The 24,021-nt window shown below is 46.2% G+C and overlaps 2 protein-coding genes across 4 annotated transcripts in view; one reads left to right on the forward strand and one right to left on the reverse strand.

Moving 5' to 3' along the window:
- The window catches only part of ACO2 (aconitase 2), a 175,711-nt gene extending 160,423 nt beyond the window's left edge, over positions 1–15,288 (reverse strand). Inside the window, exon 1 of one of the 2 annotated variants that reach the window (XM_030210349.1) lies at positions 15,217–15,288. In XM_030210349.1, the coding sequence (XP_030066209.1) occupies positions 15,217–15,252 (36 nt within the window). In that variant the 5' untranslated portion in view covers positions 15,253–15,288. Of the gene's footprint in view, positions 1–14,996; positions 15,015–15,216 lie in introns of those variants that run through there. The other variant, XM_030210356.1, reaches the window with a different exon arrangement.
- Positions 15,289–18,984: 3,696 nt separating this feature from the next.
- PHF5A (PHD finger protein 5A) overlaps positions 18,985–24,021 on the forward strand; it is a 30,240-nt gene continuing 25,203 nt past the window's right edge. The window contains exon 1 of one of the 2 annotated variants that reach the window (XM_030210378.1): positions 18,985–19,113. In XM_030210378.1, coding sequence (XP_030066238.1) covers positions 19,062–19,113 — 52 coding nt within the window. In that variant the 5' untranslated portion in view covers positions 18,985–19,061. The other variant, XM_030210369.1, reaches the window with a different exon arrangement.

The raw sequence follows: 24,021 nt of genomic DNA on the forward strand, positions 1-24,021 counted from the left end.
TCAGGTTATATAAAGAATTCAAGTCGGCTGTTAGCCATATGCCAAGGTACTTCAGTTTACCCTCTGCCCATGACAACGGAAATTCACCCTCCCAAGCCGTACGGGTCCGGGTCTGGACTGGTAGTGCCATGGATTTACTCCTATTCAGAGAAAGGCCCGAGTAGGAGCCAAACTCTTCAAGAGTGCCAAATAAGTGGGATATGGAGGATTGGGGCCTTGTCAATGTTACCAGTATATCATCTGCAAAAGCTAAAGTTTTGAGTTCCTGTGAGTGTAGTCTGATCCCCTTTATATCTGGATCCCTTTGAATAGTGCACAACAAGGGCTCAAGGTATAACAAAAATAAGATTGGTGAAAGCGGGCAACCCTGCCTAGTGCCACATGATATAGGAAAGGAGTTTGATCTTAAACCATTAACCAATAAGGAAGCTTTTGGATTAGTGTATAGCGTTGCTATAGCATTGAGTATCCACCCTCGGAGGCCAATATAATTAAGAACGGGAAAAAGGTAATCCCATCGGACCTTATCAAAAGCCTTTTCCGCATCTAGGCTAACCAGCAACAATGGTTCATTCTTGGTAAGGCTCTGTGCGATAGCTAAACATGCCTTCCTAACATTGTGGCAAGGGTGTCTACCCCGCACAAACCCCACCTGGCCCTCTCCCACTAAACCTGGTATTAAAGGGGACAAACGTTCAGAGAGGACCTTCGCTAGAATCTTTAAATCCACATTTATGAGTGATATAGGTCTGTATGAACCCGGATTTTCTGGGGGTTTGCCTTCTTTTGGTATTAGGGTTATCAAGGCTTCATTAGATTCTCGCCTAAATCCCCCACATTCAATGGATTCATCAAAAAAATCCAGAAGTGGGCCACACATTTGTGGGAATAACAACTGGTAATATTCAGCCCCAAACTCATCCGGGCCCGGGGCCGACCCTCGTTTTAGTGATTTTACTACTTTTTGTAACTCCTTGGCCCGTATAGGCATATTTAATTGCTCTAATACCTCGGGGTTCAGGCGTGGCATTCCAGAGTCTGCCAAGTAATCTTCTATGGGTGGGCCTAAAAGTGGTTCTGGAGCTGTGTATAGGTTTGCATAATATTGTTCCAATAACCGCACTACCTCCTCTGAGTTATTCACTTGTTTGCCCTCTGCGTCTCGGAGTGTTGGTATAAACCTATTTCCTCCCCAGGTCTTGTTAAGGCGGGCTAACAGTTTCCCAGATTTATTACCATGCTTGTGAAAGGAGAAAGATCTATGAAAGAATTGTTTCTTTGTTTTCTCGTGGATCATTGTGTTAAGGGCTGCCAAAGAGGCCAGCATAACCTCCTTGGTCTCTTTCGAGGGGTGAGCTATGTGTGCCCGCTTCGCTGCTTGATATGCGGTTTCTAGGTGTTTCACTCCCTTTGCCAATCGCTTCGAACGGGCACACATTTAGGCAATTATATCCCCGCGAATCACCGCTTTGGAAGTCTCCCAGAACAACCGAGCTTCCTTCACATGACCACCATTTGTGTCTAAGAAATGAGACCATCTTTGTTTCAGGTAATCCTGAAAGTCCGTATCATCTGCCAGGTATCTGGGGAACCTCCAAACATGATGGCGCAACCTAGTTGCTCCCACCTCCAGTTCGATCCAAATCATTGCATGATCTGAGACCTCCATCACTCCTATTTCTGCACGTGGCACTTGGGGGAACAAAGCTGAGGATATCAATATGTAGTCTATTCTCGACCATGAGCTATGTGCTCTTGATAAATGTGTGTAGTCTTTAGATGTAGGGTGTGTTAACCTCCATGGGTCTATGAGATCCAAGGCGGTACTCAAATATCCAAACCCTTTACCTGTCCCAAACGCTGAGCTTACCTGCGGTCCCGAGCAATCTTGTAACCCATCCATGACTTGATTAAAGTCCCCTGCCACTATCCATGGTGTGTGCCCGTATTGGATTCCTAGCCGAACTAGGTGTTGGAAAAAAGAATGATCATATACATTAGGGCCATAGACATTAAGCAGAAAAACTTCCTGCCCCATTATGTTTAGTTGTAAGAGTATATATCTGCCATCCCTATCTTTGCAAATTAACTTTGATGTGCACTGCATGTGTTTGTGTATTAGAATTGCTACTCCTCCTCTTTTGCTTCCAGAGGAAGCAAAATGACATTCTCCCACCCAGCGCTGTTTAAGCTTTTGATGCTCTGCGTCCGTTAATTTGGTTTCTTAAAGGCATGCTATTCCAGCCTGGTGGCGCTGCAACGTTGTCAAGATTTTTGTGCATTTTATTGGGGAGGAGATACCAGATACGTTCCATGATATCAACCGGGGGGCTGATGGTTTAGCCATCACCTAAGTCAACCCGGTTACATAAATTAGATAATTTTTGCACTCTTAAGGCTCCTGGGTGCCCAGCCCTCACCCAGCAGTCCTGTATTTGTAACAGAAGTGGCATATGGTCATTTCTCAGTAGCCTCACATTCTTACCTGCCCCGGCACGGCAACAGAGTTCACCTAATTTTTGCACTCTCCAAGAGCCTCGCCGTAGAGACGGCACCAGCTCCGTCCAACTGAACTCCACAATCCAATCTAGAAAGTATCTAATTTTGTGTCTTTCCCCTATTCCCTCCCCCCCCCCCCCCACAGTACAGATCCTATCCCAGCCCTTCCCTTCTCTCCCACTTCTCCCCTTCCCCCCCCCATCTTGGCCTACCCTCTTCCCTACACTATTCCCCATTTAATCGCACCTAGGCCTACTTCACCAGACGCAACCTAGAATAAGCCGCGTCCGGTGTGGGGTCAATGGGTGCCAGCAAAGCCTCGCTCTCAGTCAAACCTAATTAACTTAAACAAATTTCCGAACTTCCCTCCACCCTCTCCAATCTCTCGGTCAACCGGGCAACACACCCCTTGTATAACTCGGTGTGTCCGAGGGCCAAGGGGCTCCGGTTTACACCTATTAGTGTTCCAGTCTTGGCTTTGTCTCTCCATCATCTGGGTGCCTCCAGTCTTACATATTGTGCCAATTTTCCCAAAAAAGCTTGGCTGTTTAAACCAATGTTCCAACTGCTCAACAAAGTTCCAACAGACAACTTATCATTCTCGAGTGGCGTAATCCAACAGGTGTTTGTGAGTACCTCTAACATATCATCACGAGCCCGCAGCAAAGATGTTTTAGTCAGTCCGCTGGTCTTGCAGCTTGTTTATTCAGCCATTCTGCGGCTACCTCTGGTTTAGTGAAGGCTTTCCAAACACCATTTTCCATTATTTTTAAAGTAGCTGGGTATTGTAACATAAATCTGTACTTCTTATCCACCAGACGTGTACAGACTGCCAAGAACGCCCGTCGTTGCGTTGCCAGAGCTGCCGAGTAATCTTGGAAAACCCGAATGAGGGCGCCATCATATTTAATGGTATCTCTGCACCCTTTGTATGTTTTTTTTTTTTTTTTGTTACATTTGTACCCCGCTCTTTCCCACTCATGGCAGGCTCAATGCGGCAGGCAATGGAGGGTTAAGTGACTTGCCCAGAGTCACAAGGAGCTGCCTGTGCCGGGAGTCGAACTCAGTTCCTTAGTTCCCCAGGACCAAAGTCCACCACCCTAACCACTAGGCCACTCCTCCACTCGAAAGATTGTTCGTAAAACGGCAGCCTTTTGTGAGTAGTCGTGAAATTTTGCTATGACCACCCTAGGGCGCTGTTCCCTCACTGGTCTAGGCCCCACTCGGTGGACCCGCACAAGTCGGATCGGCCTCCCCTCTCCCGCTTCAGGAAAGGTCGCCTGCAACCAGGTTTCGAGCGTGGGTTTTAAATTGGCATCTGACAAAGATTCTGCGAAGCCCACAAAGCGAAGGTTGTCTCGCCTGGAGCGATTCTCCAAGTCCTCTATTCTTTCTGAATAGTCATGTACCAGGCGGGACAATCGTTCCAGCTCGCAAGAGTGTTCTTGGTGCCCCTCCTCCACCTCAGCCACTCGGGCCTCCAACTCACCCGTGCGTCGTGAAAGTTCTGAGGTCACCGCCGTTATGCCCGCTATTTGCGCTGATAATTGACCGAATTGTGGAGCTAAAGCCCGCACAACCGCCTCCGTGAGCTCCGGGATGAGTGCTTCCGCATTCTGGCGGGGAGGAGAGGGCGCCGGCGAAACCGTCGCCATATTGGATTCGCTAGCCCTTACTTTGTCCTCCTTTTTCTTTCCGCTTTTCGCCGCTTGAGCCATCAAAGATCTCGTGATATACTTGTCCATACGATAAGGAAGATGTTTTGTGCAGTGGGAGGTATTCCCAAGGGTGGAGACCGCCGAATAAGTTGGTTTTCGAACGAGGCTTTGAGCAGCTAGAGTGAGACACGTCCTCTGCTGCTCACTGCATCACGTGACCCCCTCCCTCTTGGTTTAAAAGCACAAAACATTCTATATGGTCAGAGATCAAAACTGAAGCTTTTCATGAGGAGTTTTAGTCTAACATTCCCAAAGTGGGGCACACCAATCACTTTAATGAAAGAAGTGGATGGATATATGCATATCTATTGAGTAGAAAGTCCTAATCAAAACTTTAATGGCATATTCATAAAGTAAGATCTGGCAATAGTACAAGGAAGAAAAAATGGACGAGGACTATCTACAGCCAAAAATGTATTTTTATTTAATAAAACCTTTTCCTCACAGATTGCAGTATTCCATGTTAGAGATTTACAGATTGAAATGACAGTTGCCACAGAAATATGTCAACAGTTTCCTAACATACCAGCAGGATTGAAAGAGTCCTTCCACAATTTTACTACAGAAGGTAATATGTATGCCACCCTCCTGAAGTTTTTTTTACATCAAACTTGGAAACTGGACCATTTGTGTACCCAATGGTGTTACTGAGTTACTGTATGTACAACAGGGGTCCATATCTGTCACTTTCCAGTTAGCAAGTTCAAGTTTTCCCTGGACATACCATATACACTCGACTATAAACTGAGATTTTTGGTCCCAAAGAACATCCCATAAAATGGGGTCTTGGCTTAGAATCAAATTACATTTCTGTGCTTCCCCCTCTCCCTGCAGTGACCAGCACTTCTCTTGCTTCCTGCCCCCTTTCCCTCCCTCCCCCCACCACCACCCCCTGGCATTGCTTGCTTACTGCTCCCTCCTGGGTTCTGCTGCTGTCGCTGATATGAAAGTGGGGCCTTGAGCATCTGCGCATGCTCAAGACCTCCTGACTCTCACCCTCTCAGAAATCTGAGAGGGCAGGAACCAGGAGGCACTGAGCATGTGCAAAAGCTCAAGGCCCCACTTCCATGTCAGCGATGGCAGCAGAAGCCAAGACAGCTCAGTAAGCAATGCCGGTCAGTGAGGGTAAGATAGGGAGAGAATTGGCAGTCACTGGTGGATAGGAAGAGGGTAAAAATGCCTGCAGTGGTTTTCAAGAAGTAATTGATTAGTTAGGAGAGGGAGAGAAATGGCACTCAGTGGTGGACGCGGGGGAGGGGGGGGGTTAAAATACTGTACACCAAGAGGGAAAGGGAAGGAGAAAGGAGAAGGGAGAAATGCAGGACACTACAGGGGAGGAAAGATTACCGGTATACTTGAATATAACCCCCTGCCCCCTGGCTTACACTTGAGTTAACAGTTTTCCTCCCTTTTTCGTGGAAAACTTAACTCTGCTTATACTCGGATAGGCTTAAATTTGAGTATATACATTAATTTCAAATCAGAGTTTCTTGAAAGAAAAAGCCAATATTGTAGAGAACCAATATCATCCTTTAAACAAGAGAGAACGAAAAAAGTAAACAAGTCGTCACTAACCATGCTATTTGCACAATTAAAATATTAGCATCATCTGAAGCAGTACTACGCATACATGAGAATCCGCAGCCAATTCTCATGGTACATATCATAGGACTTTGCTACTTTTACTCATTTACTATACACTAGATCAGAGCTTCCTACTGTGGGTTGGGACCCTAAATGGGGTCACAAAACTCACATTTGGGGAGTCACAGCATGGGCAGGCTCTCCATAGGCATCACTATTCTGCACCTCCAGGGGATCACACAATTTTATTTGGCTGTTATCATGGGGTCACAGCCACAAAAAGATTGAGAAGCACTGCAATAGATCATCTACTACTCAACGACACTACTGAGCCACAGAATGAAAAGCGAAGATACTTTCCTGTAGCAGGTATTCTCCAAGGACAGCAAGCTTCTTACTCTCACAGATGGGTAGACGCCGTTCCCGCGTTGCCCGGTCCGGCAAAATTGCCACAGTAAAAGATAGAGCTTTCAGAAGCACGAGCTGCGCTCCAGCGTGCATGCACCAGTGCCTTCCCGCCAGTCGTGTGAACGCGCAGGTTCAGCTTAATACAAAAGCTAAAAAACTAAATGAAAATATCTAAAAGACAATTCCAAGGGGAGGTGGGCGGGATTGTGAGAATAAAAGCCTGCTGTCCTCGGAGAATACCTACTAAAGGTAAGTATCTTCGCTTTCTCTAAGGACAAGCAGGCATGCTTATTCTCACAGATGGGGAATCCCTAGCATCCAGGCTCACCCAAAACAACAACACTGGTCAATTGGGCCTCACAATGGTAAGGACAACACAGATTAACCTGAAACTATATACAAACTAGATAAGAGTGAAACTTGGAACAGAATAAAATGGGCCTAGGAGGGTGGAGTTGGATTCTAGCCCCCAAACAGATTCTCCAACACTGACTGGCCAAACCAATTGTCGCGTTGGGTATCCTGCTCAAGGCAGTGATGTGAATGTGTGGACTGAAGACTACATAAGTACAAAAGTAATGCCATACTGGGAAAAGACCAAGGGTCCATCGAGCCCAGCATCTTGTCCATGACAGCGGCCAATCCAGGCCAAGGGCACCTGGCAAGCTTCCCAAACGTACAAACATTCTATACATGTTATTCCTGGGATTTTGGATTTTTCCAAGTCCGTTTAGTAGCGGTTTATGGACTTGTCCTTTAGGAAACCGTCCAACCCCTTTTTAAACTCTGCTAAGCTAACCGCCTTCACCACATTTTCCGGCAACGAATTCCAGAGTTTAATTACACGTTGGGTGAAGAAAAATTTTCTCCGATTTGTTTTAAATTTACTACACTGTAGTTTAATCGCATGCCCCCTAGTCCTAGTATTTTTGGAAAGCGTGAACAGACGCTTCACATCCACCTGTTCCACTCCACTCATTATTTTATATACCTCTATCATGTCTCCCCTCAGCCGTCTCTTCTCCAAGCTGAATAGCCCTAGCCTCCTTAGTCTTTCTTCATAGGGAAGTTGTCCCATCCCCGCTATCATTTTAGTCGCCCTTCGCTGCACCTTTTCCAATTCTACTATATCTTTCTTGAGATGCGGCGACCAGAATTGAACACAATACTCAAGGTGCGGTCGCACCATGGAGTGATATAATGACATTATAACATCCTCACACCTGTTTTCCATACCTTTCCTAATAATGCCCACCATTCTATTCACTTTCCGAGCCTCAGCAACACACTGAGCAGAAGATTTCAGCGTATTATCAACGACGACACCCAGATCCCTTTCTTGGTCCGTAGCTCCTAACGTGGAACCTTGCATGACGTAGCTATAATTCAGGTTCTTTTTTCCCACATGCATCACCTTGCACTTGCTCACATTAAACGTCATCTGCCATTTAGCCGCCCAGTCTCCCAGTCTCGTAAGGTCCTCTTGTAATTTTTCACAATCCTGTTGCGAGTTAACGACTTTGAATAACTTTGTGTCATCAGCAAATTTAATTACCTCGGTAGTTACTCCCATCTCTAAATCATTTATAAATATATTAAAAAGCAGCGGTCTTAGCACAGACCCCTGAGGAACCCCACTAACTACCCTTCTCCATTGTGAATACTGCCCATTTAACCCCACTCTCTATTTCCTATCCTTCAACCAGTTTTTAATCCACAATAGGACATTTCCTCCTATCCCATGACCCTCCAATTTCCTCTGTAGCCTTTCATGAGGTACCTTGTCAAACGCCTTTTGAAAATCCAGATACACAATATCAACCGGCTCCCCTTTGTCCACATGTTTGTTTACTCCTTCAAAGAATTGAAGTAAATTGGTCAGGCAAGATTTCCCCACACAAAAGCCGTGCTGACTCGGTCTCAGTAATCCATGTCCTCGGATGTGCTCTGTAATTTTGTTTTTAATAATAGCCTTTGCTTTGCAAATTTCTTCAATGGAGGCTGACCTCTAGTGGGCTACTGATGCAGCCATGGCTCTGACATTATGAGCTGTGACATGACCCTCCAAAGTCAGCCCAGCCTGGGCAAAAGCAAAGGGAATGCAATATGCTAGCCAATTGGATATGGTGTGTTTCCCGATGGTGACCCCCCATCCTGTTGGGATCAAAAGAAACAAAAAGCTGGGCGGACTGTCTGAAGGGCTTTGTCCACTCCATGCAAAAGCCCAACGCTCTCTTGCAGTCCAAGGCGTGCAAGCTGCTTTCGCCAGGATGGGCATGAGGCCAGGGAAAGAATGTTGGCAAGACAATTGACTGGTTCAGATGGAACTCCGACACCACTATCGGCAGGAACTTAGGGTGTGTGCAGAGGACTACTCTGTTGTGTTGAAACTTAGTATAAGGTGCATCCACTACTAACGCCTGAAGCTCACTGATCCTATGAGCTGAAGTAACAGCCACCAAAAAAAAAAGACGACCTTCCATGTCAAGTACTTCAGGTGGCAAGAATTCAGTGGCTCAAAAGGAGCTTTCATCAGCTGGGTGAGAATGACATTGAGATCCCATGACACTGGTAGAGGTCTGACAGGGGGCTTTGACAAAAGCAAACCTCTCATGAAGCGAACAACTAAAGGCTATCAAGAGATAGGCTTACCTTCCACATGTTGATGATAAGCACTAATTGCACTAAGGTGAACCCTTACGGTGTTGGTCTTGAAACCAGACTCTGATGTGTAGAAGGTATTCAAGCAGAGTCTGTGTAGGACAAGAAAGGGGATCTATGGCCTTGCTGTCACACCAGACGGGCAAACCTCCTCCATTTAAAAGAATAGCACCTCTAGTGGAATCTTTCCTGGAAGCCAGCAAGACCTGGGAGACACCCTCCGAAAGGCCCAAGGAAGCGAATTCTAGGCTCTCAACATCCAGGCTGTGAAAGACAGATACCGGAGGTTGGGATGTAGAAGTGACCCCTCGTTCTGTGTGATGGGGGTCTGAAAACACTCCAATCTCCACGGTTCTTCGGAGAATTCCAGAAGAAAAGGGAACCAACTCTGTCATAGCCAGTAAGGCACTATCAGAATCATGGTTCTGCAGTCTTGCTTGAGTTTCAACAAAGCTTTTCCTATTAGTGGTATCTGAGGATACACATACAGGAGGCCTGTCCCCCAATGAAGAAGGAAGGCATCCAATGCTAGTCTGTCGTGTGCCAGAAGCCTGGAACAGAACTGAGGGACCCTGTGGTTAATCTGAGTGGCAAAAAGATCCACCTAGGGGGTGCCCCACGCTCAGAAGATCTTGCGGGCTACCCCCATATTTAAAAAACGCTTGTGAGGTTGCATTATCCTGCTCAGCCTGTTGGCCAGGCTGTTGTTTACACCAGCCAGATAAGTGGCTTGCAGAAACATGCTGTGTTGGCGTACCCAATGCCACATCTGGACTGCTTCCTGACACAGAGGGTGAGATCCAGTGCCCCCCCTGCTTGGTTTGTGTAGTACATTGCAACCCGTGACTACCGATGCCAGTGCAGCACTCAACGTCGACACCTCCGACCTTGATGAACCGGACCGGGCTACAAAAAGTTTTTCATGTTGAGCCTCCCAGGAAAGCTGAGTCCTTTTCTTCATACGAAGACACAGGACACAATTTTAAGGGCTATGGTCAGGCCCAAGGCACTGAAGACACCACGAATGAGTGTCTTTTCCCAAGATGGTTTGGTTGCACCAGGTACAGTGCTTGAAGCCACTGGGAGTCTTCGATGACATGGAAAGAAAAATGGCTTCGGCAAAATCAAAAGTCGTAATGGTGCCTAAAAAGGGGAAAAGAAGGCACAAAAACAAGGACACCCGCCAGGCAGGCCTAAATATGGCCCGCGTCAAAAAGAAAGGAAACTTAGACGCGGGGCAGACTTTGGTCCTGGGGAACTGAAGAACTGAGTTCGATTCCCACTTCAGGCACAGGCAGCTCCTTGTGACTCTGGGCAAGTCACTTAACCCTTCATTGCCCCATGTAAGCCGCATTGAGCCTGCCATGAGTGGGAAAGCGCGGGGTACAAATGTAACAAAAAAAAAACTAGAAATAAGGGAGGATTTTTTTTTTTGTAACTATAATGGAAAAACAAAGAAAGAAAAAGAGAGTGAGCGGTACAAAAAATATCAAAAGGCACTTGAAAAGTTCTACCGGACATGAGAGGGGAGCACAAAAACACAGCTTCTTCTCACGCGGATGAAAAAAAACTGAGGCGGTGCGTTCACGCGGTGGGTGGGAAGGAACTCACACATGACATTGGAGTGCTGCTCACGCTCCTTAAAGCTTTAGATTTTTCCTCTGGCAATCTTGCAGAACCAGGTGATGCTGGACTGCATCAACCCACTTGTGAGAATAACAAGTCTGCTTGTTCTCGGAGAATGCCCTTCTTCGGGACCATGAAATAGATGAAGTGTCTGTCCATGCCACACTCTGCCGGCGGAACTGGTTCCACTGCTTCTACATTGCAGAGCTACTGAAGGGTAAATAACAGCCTGACACTTTGGAGTGAGTCACAGGGAGAGGTCATGAAAGCATCCAGAACTGGACGGGCAAACTCAATAGAATACCCTCTAAACCACCTCCAGAATCCCTTGATCTGAGGTGACACAGACTCATTCATTGCAGAAGAGAGACAGCCTGCCTCCCACCAGAAACAAGGGGCCCAGCACGCCCTCATTGGGCAGGCAAAATTGCTGTGGTCCCACCCGAGGAACCCAAGAGCTAGGAACAAGGGGCCCTCAAAAGAACCCCTGCTTTAAGGACTTACTCTGCTCCCACCCCCGCCTAGGCTGAAGGGTGCCAAGCGGACCTGAAGTGACCTGCCACCTTGAAGCTGAGGATTGCTGCGCACCCTTGCCACAGCTCAGGGAGACAGAGTGCCACGCCACCCTCATATACTTCACCAACTTCTCCGACTCATCAACAAAGAACAAGCGCCCCCTAAGGGCAGCTGACTCAAAAGCATCTTGGAAGCTGCAGTCGCACCCACACCCAGTGCTAAAGCCACAACCAATTGCGACCCCCTGATGCTGCCACTGAGTGGGAAACCAATCATAACCCATAGGACGTCCACCTAAAAAGGCTGTCCTGGACTCCAAATAAGAAATCTCCAGGGTCTCTGGCAACTGCTGGAACCAACGCGTAACTGCCACAAATAGCCACCTGAATGCTGGATCGCGCAATAAAAAGGCCAGGTGGAGCTCCTGCTTCACATTCTTTTCAAAGCTCCCTAAGGGCTGAGCCCTCTTTTGTGACCGCCATAACCAGGGCATCCACCCTTGGGAAGACAACACTGATCAACCTCCTGAAAGAAGGCAAAGAGATGAGCAAGAGTCCTGAAGGGACCCATCCAGAGACTCCCATTCTGCTCTCATCAAGCAAATGTGGGCCTTATGGAGCAGAAAATGCTTAGGGGCCCACTGCGGAAGCTTAAGCACAGCCAAGGGCCCCGCAAACTCATCTAAGAGACAACTCCTCATAACAAAGGAGCCAGAACCCATAAGCCTGCTTCTTCACAGTCTCCCAACGGGGAGAGTCCTCGGAAACTGAGTCCACAAGATACTGGGAGCCCAAGAGGACCTCTGAATCCTCCTCCATTCTCTCCGAAGAACCCAGACCCCAGACCCTCCAGAATGACCAGATCCGTTCCACAGCGCTGACCCCAAAAAGGGCCACCCCCCCCCCCCCCCACCCACCAATGTGCTACTTTTTGTGTATACCTTACCTTGATTTGTACCTGTCCTTTTCAGGGCACAGACCATATAAGTCTGCCCAGCAATATATTAGGAAAATAACATTATCCAATAGTCCCCAATAAAGGGGTATCCAGAAACATAGACAGAGAGAATTTCAATAAATAAAGTAAAAGAAAAAGCCTAAGGGTGTTCTTTTCCTACACCCACTTAGTCATAAGATAAAGCAAACCTCTTTATAAAGCCACCTAGTAAGAAACTTTGTATCAAGAAACATCCTAAGTTGACTAGGGTCACAGAATAAATATTGTGTATTTTCAATTTTAACTTACCCCTGTTTACTAAGCCATGCTAGTGACTGCCGTGCGCTAATGCCAACACAGCCCATTCACTTTGAATGGGCTGTGTCGGCATTGCCACACAACTTAGTAAATTGGGGGGGGGGGGGGGGGTAAGTATTTAGTTGGAAATCGTAAAAATAAATCACCCTTCACATGCAAATCACGCTCAAGTAGGTCCAGGAAGGCCTTACGCCTTTCCCAAGTTTCCTTACACAAGTCAAAAAACACAAAACTCTGTGGCCCAAAAAAAGATTTACCCATTGTATCAAAATTTATCCACTTCAAAGACAAAAGTCACTAGTAGAGTAGTTCGAGTGTCTACCTTCTCCACAGATGTTTCTAACAAGTCAGAGAAGAAGACAAGTGGGAAATCGACCACAGACTCCAGAAACAAGAGGAACAATTTTGATACTTAAGGAAGATTTATTGATAAAAGACTGAAATTTATATAAGTAGAAGTCCGCTTGACTGGTAACTCATCCTTCTATAATTTTGTTTTTACCAGAAGGGGAATCGAAGCAACTGGACGATAATTGGTAACATCAGAAACATCCTCCTTTTTATTCTTCAGTATAGGTGTCAAAACAATTTTGCCTCCAGTCGGGGGAAAACTGCCAACTACCAGATTTTTTTTTTTGTTACATTTGTACCCTACGCTTTCCCACTCATGGCAGGCTCAATGTGGCTTACATATTGTATACAGGTACTTATTTGTACCTGGGGCAATAGAGGGTTAAGTGACTTGCCCAGAGTCACAAGGAGCTGCCTGTGCCTGAAGTGGGAATTGAACTCAGTTCCCCAGGACCAAAGTCCACCACCCTAACCACTAGGCTACTCCTCCACTCCAGATGACTATTTATCCAATCTGAGATATCAAAGAAAAGTGATAGGGAAATAAATTTCATCAGATAAAATGGACAAGGGTCTAAAACACAGTTAGATTTGGCATATCTGAATAGTACTCAATTTAATATAATTAGGTGACAGTAAGTCAAACCGATACCATAAGTAATCAACAGAAACACCCTCCCCCAACCCAGTATATGGATTTAAGAATTACAGTGTGTATTTAAGGATCAGTCTTTGGGCCTACTTAGTTTATGTCCCATGTGAAAAATCCCTTGGGTTTAAGTTTGTGTCCAGCATGAGATGTCCTGCTTTAGTATCCTTGACCCTACATTTTGGAATGGCCTTCCTTTAGACATTCATCTTTGAAAACATTATTTACCATTCAGATTTGAAAACATTATTTAGCATTCCAATAGATATAAAGATATTATTCATTCTAGTGGAAGCAGGAAATAGCAGTTGGCAGCACCCAAGTGATGTTCCTATTGAGTCTGAGTTACAGCTTATGTTTTTTCAATTTAACTGTTTAATTTAATTTATGTTTAAATTATGCTCTGTAATCTAAGTTCCCTATTGTTGTTAACTCTGTCTTGTTAGTCTTTTACCCATGTCTTGTTTTATTTAATTTTTTTATTGTAAACCACTTTGATAATATTCTTTTGATTAGCGGCATATAAAATAAAGAGGATATCTCAGGGCACTTTAAAGGTTTTCGCGATTTTACCTATCCCTCTGACTGCTATTTAATTAAGGAGTGGAGCAGTAGCTTGAACTTTAAGCCATAGGGACAAGGAGAAAGAAGTTCCACTTAGGAGTTGACCTACCAAAGGATGCTCTGTGAACAAGATTATTTCTATTTTAAAGAGTCTGTTTGGGAGTAGATCCCAGAAAGGTGACCAGGCCTGGCTCAAGGGACTATGGAGCCCTGAGCCAACTTTTACATTGGCTCCCCCAACCTGAGATCTGTATCCCTCCCCCCAACTGGTGAAAGAGGGCACCAAAATCCCGAATCCTGGTCCGGCATCTCTCCCCCCTCCTCCCTCCCTGGCCTGCAGAGAAAGGGAAAAGAGAGAGATGCCAGATGCCCTTTATCACTGGCACCCTGTGCGGATGCCTCATCTGATCCATAGGTTGAACCGGCCTGAAGGAGAGATGAGTGATTCAGAAGGAATAGGTATGCCCTTGTATATGGAAACCCTTGCCCCAAAGGGCTGATTATTATTTAAAGAGATCACAGACAGGGATGGTGGAAGAGGATACTACAGTGTGTATTCAATGCTATACACACTCAGAACAGATTATCTCAAAACAATAGTTGTTTTGCACTTATCGTCAGTAAAAAGAATTGGAGCACCCCACTTCTGTCTTTGAATGATTGTTCTGAAAGATTGCTATGCCTGGGCTTTTAAGCCCACCACCCCCTCCTCCTTCCCAGGAGAGAACCTGCTTTACTTTCTTGCATAAGAGTGACCAATGTTTACACAGGTATACACTGTTTTAACAGATTCAGCTAGTTTTAAAAATGTTTAGTGCTCTCATTGAGCACACGTTGGTCTTTAATATAAAACCTGTTTTCCTTTACTACTACTGGTTACTGTCCACTCTTAAAACAATGTTCAGAATTGTAACCAAAATCCAATATGTACAATAATTTATTCGCATTCAGTCTTAAAAGCTCAGTATTTACTATGTTGATTATGTAAATCAAACGCTACTCGAGAGCAGGAGGAAAAAAGGCTACCAGAGCGCTGCCCCCTCAACATATACAGACAGGCACGAGGTCACCTTGCTGTCACCTTGACGTCACCTCAGACATGTGTTTTGCTTTTTAACAGTCAATAGAACACCCAGATTTCACACATCACCCCAGCGTTCGGTTACCATAGAAACAAGTAATCAGACGACTTGCACGCCAGGAAGAACACCTTACATGAAGGCACAGAGACCAGGGGATGTTGGATGGGAAGCAGAACGCATTAAAACAAAAAAAAAAACTTCACCAGAGCTACCTCTCGCACGGAATAATTGCGTTCCCTACCGATATACGCCCGCCCCAAACCTTATTCGTGGCTCTCTCTCTGCCCTGCCCAGTAACTCTCACCTGCAGGCGACTCAGCAACAGACAGTAGGACGCCATTTTGTTCACTGACAAAGATGAAGTCGCTTGGTTATGACGTCATCGCGCAGCTTTTAAAGAGTTGGCAGGGGGCGGTCCTTAGTGTCCTGCAAGACTCATAAAGTAACGGAACGTAAATTCATGTCAACAATTAACTAACGAGCATCGTTATTTACAGAATTCTTCTTCGTTCGTTTTTTTTTAGCTCTTTCAACTTACTGGTACTTCTAATGTCATATGACATTGGGCTCTAATAATAAGAGTTTTTTTTTTTTTTTTCATACGCTCTGCCCCGAACATCAATCCTTCTGCACGTCTCCCGTGCCTTGACCTGTTTAAAGGGAAAAGTTAGACCCACGCGCCTCCTTGGGTCCAAGGAGGTTTAATAGACACGAGTAGAGAGATGTGGTAGCCGTGTTAGTCCACTTTTAAACTAATTAATAGAAATAGAACAAATTAAAACATGGAAAAGAAAATAAGATGATACCTTTTTTATTGGACATAACTTAATACATTTTTTGATTAGCTTTCGAAGGTTGCCCTTCTTCGTCAATCAGAAATAAGCAAATGTTGGTAGATGACAGTATACATAAGTCAAACATTAAAGTATTTCATTGACACTCTAACGGGATGAGGGTGGGTTAGGTGAAAGACAGGGGGAGCTGGCTGGATGAGGGACAGGGAGATATGCATAGAGATATGAGCGTGACAAAGCAGTACATTTTTATGGTTTATAATGGGCTAGAAAACCCAGATCTTTGTTAAGTCCTGTCTGGTGGGTGTCAAAATATTTAATCATTCTGACTTCAAAGGTCTTACGTTCCTGTATTGTTTTAAAGGTCTAGCTAGATTCTGACCCAGGTGTGAATCTAATTATACGCAGCCAGCTACCTTCTGGCCGCTACATGTGGCCAGTTAGAAGGAAATGTAAAAAAAAAAAAAAATAAAGAAGAAAAACGAGGATGCAGCAGCTCATAGGTTTGCTTGCTTTGAGCTACTGGATGACGCCGGCTGGGGGGGGGGGGGGGTTGAAACAGAGATTAACCTAATTGGTTTCAACGTGTACACGTCACTTGGCCTCCTGTCTATTAAATCTGGGGTTAAGCCAGTAGGCGTAGCTTGCTGGCAGTAGGCGGAGTCGCAAGTACACCAAAACAATAGCAGACGCTATAGAAAGCAATAGTAAAAGATTATTAGAAATAATGGACTGCCTATGGATGGTCTACCTGTTAAAAGTCAAAAGCTGTTCCAGTTGGATAGGCAGTGCCTTAAAAGGTGAAGGCAAAAGTTTTTGTTTTTACTTATTTGACAGCTTTTTCATTTATTTGAAAGGCTCCCATATGTAATATGAAATCAAAACTGAATATTACTAAAACAGCTTCAAAAATTATTGTAGCTGGTGGAAACAGCACTAATAAAGGCTGTATTTTGTGCTCATTTTTCTACATTGCTCTGTACAATACAGTGAGGATAGCCTGTTTACTGTTGTAATCTGCCTTGGGAAGCCTGGTGTTATAAAGATTGGAAGTAAAATTAAACTCTACTTTGTCTGTGTGTTGACTTCTGTACCAAAACTGGAAATACAGAGAAAAACAGAATAATAGAATTCAGTAAAATCCAAAACTTATTAACATTATAATTGTGTTTGCATTTGCATAATAACTGAGAAAATGTTGTTGAAAACTGACTTGAAGAAGAAATAAAAATATATCACAGAACTGGAAAATGTTGGCACATTTAGACTGACTCTGCACTTCTGCGTAAAGGTAGCTTTGCCTTCATTATTTAATACTAGCCGTTAAGCCCGTAAAAACGGGCGGGTATTGGAATGTTTTTTCCCCAAGGCCCCCCTCCCGTTGCAGCTGCAAAGCCCCTGCCATCCTCCTTCCCTGCCAGCTCCAAGGCCTCCTCTGTCCCTCCCTCCCAGCTGCAAGGCTCCAGTCCTCCCCCCTTCCCAGCTGCAAGGCCCCCTGCCCTCCCCCCCAGCTCCCAAGGCCCTCCCCCCAGCTCCCAAGGCCCCCTTCCCTCCCTCCCAGTTCAAAGGCCCCCTGCTCTCCCTCACAACTGTAAGGGGCCCCATTCCCTCACAACTGTAAGGGCCCCCCTGCCCTCCCTCCCAGCTCCAAGGCTCCAGTCCTCCCCCCTTCCCAGCTGCAAGGCCCCCTGCCTGCCCGCCCTCCCTCCCTCCCAGTTCCAAGGCCCCAGGCCCTCCCCCCAGCTCCCAAGGCCCCCTGCCCTCCCTCCCAGTTCCAAGGCCCCAGGCCCTCCCCCCCAGCTCCCAAGGCCCCCTTCCCTCCCGCCCTCCCAGTTCCAAGGCCCCCTGCTCTCCCTCACAACTGTAACAGCCCCCCTGCCCTCCAGCTCCAAGGCTCCAGTCCTCCCCCCTTCCCAGCTGCAAGGCCCCCCGCCCTCCCTCCCTCCCAGTTCCAAGGCCCCAGGCCCCCCCAGCTCCCAAGGCCCCCCCAGCTCCCTCCCTCCCAGTTCCAAGGCCCCCTGCTCTCCCTCACAACTGTAAGGGCCCCCTGCCCTCCCTCCCAGCTCCAAGGCTCCAGTCCTCCCCCCTTCCCAGCTGCAAGTCCCCCCGCCCTCCCTCCCTCCCACCCAGTTCCAAGGCCCCAGGCCCCCCCAGCTCCCCAGGCCCCCTTCCTTCCCTCCCTCCCTCCCTCCCAGCTCCAAGGCCCCCCTCCTTCTGAGACGTCCCATGCCCCCTCCCCCCCCAAGGTAGCCGCTCCCGCCCCCCCCCCACGCCGGAGTTGCCACCACCCCCCCTTCACCCGGCCCGGGCCCTCTCTTCGTTATTCAACTTACAGCGGCGCCGAAACAGCAGCAAGCAGTAGCTCCTGTTGGCCTTCCTTCACTGCCTGTGCCTCGCCCTCGTGTGATGTCACGTCGGCGAGGGCGGGGCACAGGCAGGGAAGGAAGGCCGACGGGAGCTGAAGCTGAGCTGCTTGCTGCTGTTTCGGCGCTGCTGTAAGTTCAATAACGAAGAGAGGGCCCGGGCCGGGTGAAGGGGGGGTGGTGGCGACTCCGGGGGTGGGGGGGCGGTAGCGGCTACCTTGGGGGGGGAGCGGTAGCGACGTCAGCGGTTCCCTCCCTCCCCTTCAGCGCAGTTTCCCTCTCTGTCCCGCCCCCCTTCCCACGTCATCACGTCTTGACGCGGGGGCGGGACAGAGAGGGAAGTCTCTACTGCGCATTTGCAGGTGAGTCGGTCACTTGCCATTTATAGGTTTGATACTTCTTTTAAATAGTAGTAATAAATAAAGGAGCAAGTTCCCACAAACCATCTTTGTCTTTTGATCTAGGCACAGAGAAAAAAAAAGATTTTAAATGCTCCCAGGTTTCAACCTAATTCGTGTTTAATATGGGATATAAGTAAATAAGGAGAAAAAAATATCTGCATGAACATTACGCATGCTACAGGTAGGGTGTCCCTATATCCAGCCCCCTTCCACATGACACACTGATTTATAATAAATAACTACTCTATCTAGGAAAAGTTATCCCGTTATTATACTGCCTCTGTGTACAGCTGTATGCTGCAGAAGCCGGCATGTTTGAAAATATAAGTGAGATTAAATAAAAATGCTACTAACAATAAAGAACGACAAATAGGGATGCAGTGTACTAGGGATGACGGTACCGTTGGGGAGTGGAAACAGATATTAACCTAATTGGTTTCAACGTGTTGACGTCATGCCGTCTCTTGGCTATTAAACTTCCTCGCTTGGATCCACGTGAATGTACGTACAAAGGCGTCCGGCAGCGTAAGAAGTAAGGGTCAGCAGCGGAATAGATGCGCTGCCATCTTGCGTAGCTACTAGTGAAGAAACATGGCCAAGCATCATCCGGATCTCATCTTCTGTCGTAAGCAGGCGGGCGTGGGTAAGTGAGTCCTTCAGGGAGGAAGAGATGGCGGGGAACACGGGGTTGTTGTGGAGATGGAAGGGAGGCATTACTCCCAGAGATGCCAAGGGCGAACCATCACAAAAGAGTGAGATTTACCATGTTAAGATTTTTCAGATCGTGCATCCAGGGTATAAGTCTGGAATGATGTGTAGTATTGTTTTGCAAATGAATCGGTAGCATTAAATGATGTTTTTTTTTCTTTGGAGTCTCTGAATAAATACAAAGTGGGGTGCAAGGTAAATGTTTGGACCTGAAAACTGTCTTCCACACAGTAGTTGAAAGTATGTACAAAGGGAAAGGGGGCAGGACAAGGAAAAGTAGTAGGCAAGAAGGTGTGCTCAAATTTATTTTTTTACTGATTTGGACCACTTGGTGTACTTCTTTAAGGCTTCCTTTTCATGAAAGTAGTAATCAAGATCAGTACACTGGTACTGAAACTCTGATGAGTGAGAAACAGGGCTCAGAGTGTGTGATACTAGTACACTCCTAATGAATGAGACTTGGTCAGGGTTGCCAGGTGGAAAATTTTTTTCCAGCCCACTGGAGCCCAAAAAACAGCCCAAAAACCGCCCAAACACAAACCCCGCCCCTGACACCCCCACCCCCGCGTCATCACCCCCGCCCCCGCCGTCATAAACCCCGCCCCTGCCGTCACCGGCCCCGCCTCCCACGTCACCGGCCCCGCCTCCCCGTCATCGGCCCCGCCTCCCCGTCATCGGCCCCGCCTCCCACGTCATCGGCCCCGCCTCCCACGTCACTAACCCCGCCCAAAACGTCATTAACCCCACCCAAAAACGTCACTAACCCCGCCCCCCCGCGGCCGAAAAAACCGCCCGAAGCACAAAAACCAGCCCAAAAAACCGCAACCCGCCGCGGGCAAAAATTTCCCGCGGCGGGTCGCGGAAAACCGCCCAATTGGGCGGTAAAACCGCCCACCTGGCAACACTGGACTTGGTGTCTCTGTATTCTCTGGTGTTGTGCATGGTTTGTTTTGGGAGTGTTGGTATTGCCAGGTGCTTTCTGGGCTCAGATTCTGCTGCACGACTAATATTCTGCCAGTGTCATTATGCTCGTATTAGCCCTCTCCTCAAGTCACTTCATTGGCTCCCTATCCATTTCTGCATTCAGTTCACTCCTCTTACTGACTTACAAATGCATTCACTCTGCAGCTCCTCAATACCTCTCCACTCTCATCTCTCCCTACACTCCTCCCTGGGAATTCCGCTCACTGGGCAAATCTCTCTTATCTGCACCCTTCTCCTCCACCGCTAACTGTAGACTCCGTTCCTTCTATCTTGCTGCACCGTATGCCTGGCATAAACTTCCTGAGCTGGTACGCCAAGTCTCATCTCTGGCCATCTTCAAATCTAGGCTAAAAACCCACCTCTTCGATGTTGCTTTTAACTCCTAAACCTTCAACTGTCCCCTATCCCTGATATGTCCTGTCTGTCCTAACCCTTATCCCTTACGTGTCCTGTCATAATTAGATTGTAAGCTCTACTGAGCAGGGACTGTCTCTCCATGTTCAAGTGTGAAGCGCTGCGTACGTCCGGTAGCGCTATAGAATTGATAAGTAGTAGTAGTAGATTTCTTAGTGCAGTGCTCTGGATGTGAGACATGTCCAGTCTGTGGTCTCCCATAGTGGCCAACCTCATTCACTTGGAAGTATCTGACAGATTTTTTTTTTAGTTAATTTTTTATTGCAATTATAAAGCTAGAACAAATACCCAACAATGGTATTAAAATAGGTAGAATATAACATATGAAAATAGACATCAGTGATGTTATAGAGAACATTGCAAGGGGAGAAAGAAGGGACACCTTATCCAAATTAACAAATTCTAGATTAAGTTGAAGTTTCTTGAAGATCCAGTTCAGTTGGTTCCCACGTAGCAGATACACTAGTGTAGGTGTGAGATTTTTCAGCCACATTAAGTTCATAATGTCTGTAGGGGCAAACTGTATTTCACCAGAAGATCAAGTTAAGAAATTTTGTGTTTTTTCCAATTCCTAAGAACGTGCTGTATGCTAATACCGATTAGAGCATTAATCAGTTTGGGTTTATAGAATTCCCACAAATCCAGGCTGGAAAGAACATAATAAGATAACACATCTCATGAAACATCAAATGTGCAGTTCACTATTTATTGGATTGTGAGCCATATCTTGGACCAGAATAACTTAATCTGAGGGCAGTGAAAAATCACATGAGGCAGAATGCCAGAGGATTGGGAGCAATGCTAACAAGAATCTGAATCACATAATCTGGCATGCCACATTTTCTGAGGCGTCCATGGAGCTTTGTATAGAAAAAAAAAAAAAGGATAAAGTCTGCTGCTAGAAGCAAACAGGTTATTGTATTCCAGGGTTGCAAGGAGGTATCAATGAGATCTTTCTGCTATGTATCTTGTATGTCCGTGTGTGATTTATATATGAATAGTCCCTTAATATTTTTTTTATGTTCAGTTTTATTGAGTGGATAACAATCGTAAACAAAACAGATGTAGTTTACATAACACGTAACCATACCAAAAATAATCGGTGTCACCCCAGGTATAGGACGGTTATTAAAAATTTAAGACTTCTGTGGCCCAAAAACATTCCCAAACATGCTGAGATGTCTGACCCACAGGGGAGTTAAAATCGGAGATGCCCATTAACTCCAAGCACAATTGTAGAATCGATTGTACGCATCAACCTGAAGATCTGGAGGAAGCAGGGCGAGCCAGGCAATGAATAAAGTGTTTTATTCCAAGAGCACTGCCATCCCAAAAAAGCCTTTCATTCCCTTAGGCACAGGCTGTTCAATGTGAAGCTCTCCAAAGAAACTAGGGGGAGCCAAGTGTAGATTACATGTCCACCAAGAGGAAATTGTAGCCAAAAGCTGTTTCCAAAATGCTATAACCACAGAACAAGTCCAAAACAAGTGCCCAAGGATGGCCCTGCCATGGAATGTTTAGAGCAGGCATCTGTAGAAGCAAAGCTCACCAGATGGGTTGTATGGGGAGGTAAAAAAAAAAAAAAAAGCAAATTTTGTGTTGGGGTTCCCAATGAAGAACAGCAGAACTATGGGATAAGATAGTCTGAACACAGGATTGGAATAGTTCCGCAAAGATCTGACAGGAAAGATACCCGGACCAAGCCAGTGCAAAAGAATTATAGGGAATCTCCTCCACAGTGTCTTTTACATAAACCTGGTGAAATGCCAAAGGCACTTTTATCTTGTGCCCTAAATGTATAAGTTGTAGATAAAGTGTCTTGGACATCTTCTGTTAAGTCCTGCCTCAGGAGACTTGTCGCTTAATAACGCAGCTGAATATTTGTAAATATCAGTACCCAGCAGCTGAAATTCTCTTTGTAATTCAGCCCATGACTTAATTGCCCTTTTGTCTGTCAGCACTTGAAGTAAAAATACACCCCCTTGGAGCCCCAAAATACAAAAATGTGATGATCCCAGGGTGGAAGTCTGAATTCCCCTAGAGAGGCAAGTACAGAGTCGCTGTGGAAGAAAACCTATGCCTGCAACACAGTCGGTGCCACATTGCCCTCCCAGTCTTGAGAAGATAGTTATTTCACAAAAGCTCAGGAGCAAGTTTTCCACAGGAATGCAGATAGCCATTTATATGGAAAGCATGCACTATGTCAAGTTCAACTGAGTGGCAGAAAAATATTGTTCCTCTAAGCCAATCATTAATGTGAAACATTCCACATTATATAGTCAAATACTATATGATAAGCAATCCCAGCCCTCCCAATTGCACAGGGGTTTTCAGAGTAGAGATTGACAGGCGGGCTTTCTTACCTAACCAGAGATAGCTGCAAAGTGCATTCATCCTGTTGCGCCAGGTATAGGGGCAGCATTTGCAAAAGATATAAGAAACACGGGGCCAAAATCATATTAAATAAGTGAATGTGACCTAATAAAGACAGAGGATAGGCCCTCCACACTGACAGCTTAGCTTGTAAATCTCTAAGAGAAGGTTAAACTTTAATGTCATAAAGGGTTGCTAGATCAGTAGGAATCTACATGCCCAAATACTCATCGCCCAAGAGAGAGGGAGCACCAGGAGAGTGGAGGATTTAGAAAGATTTAAGGTGAAACCAAAGAGGAGCCCATACTGTTCAATCGGATCTAACAAGGGAGGGGGAGAGTATGCAGAAGATCTGTCAAGAAAACCAGCAGCTCAACCACATAAGCCAAAACCTTGACTATGCCATCCTGTATCTCCACCCCACTCACCCACTCTGACGACTTCAGTACCTGCAACAAAGACTCCAAAGAGAGCAAGAACAATAAGGGTGACAGCGGGCAGCTCTGTCGGGTGCCCCATTCCACCACTAAAGTGGACGTACAGACCCCATTGACAAGCAGCTGCACCAAAGGCCTCATATAGGATCTGTACTGCAGTAAAAACCAACCTGTTACCCAACATGTTCCAACACTGCAAAGTGAAAAGGCCAGCGGACCCTGTCAAAGGTCTTCTCTGCATTTAAGCTACTTAGTAATGCTGGATCATCATGCCTCTGACAATGCAGTATAGCCAGTAAGACCTTACAGATGTTAATACTACTACTACTATTTAGCATTTCTATAGCGCTACAAGGCATACGCAGCGCTGCACAAACATAGAAGAAAGACAGTCCCTGCTCAAAGAGCTTACAATCTAATAGACAAAAAATAAATAAAGTAATCAAATCAATTAATGTGAACGGGAAGGAAGAGAGGAGGGTAGGTGGAGGCGAGTGGTTACGAGTCAAAAGCAATGTTAAAGAGGTGGGCTTTCAGTCTAGATTTAAAGGTGGCCAAGGATGGGGCAAGACGTAGGGGCTCAGGAAGTTTATTCCAGGCGTAGGGTGCAGCGAGACAGAAGGCGCAAAGTCTGG

Source organism: Microcaecilia unicolor, chromosome 1 (genome assembly GCF_901765095.1).
Source record: "Microcaecilia unicolor chromosome 1, aMicUni1.1, whole genome shotgun sequence".
Classification (NCBI taxonomy): domain Eukaryota; kingdom Metazoa; phylum Chordata; class Amphibia; order Gymnophiona; family Siphonopidae; genus Microcaecilia; species Microcaecilia unicolor.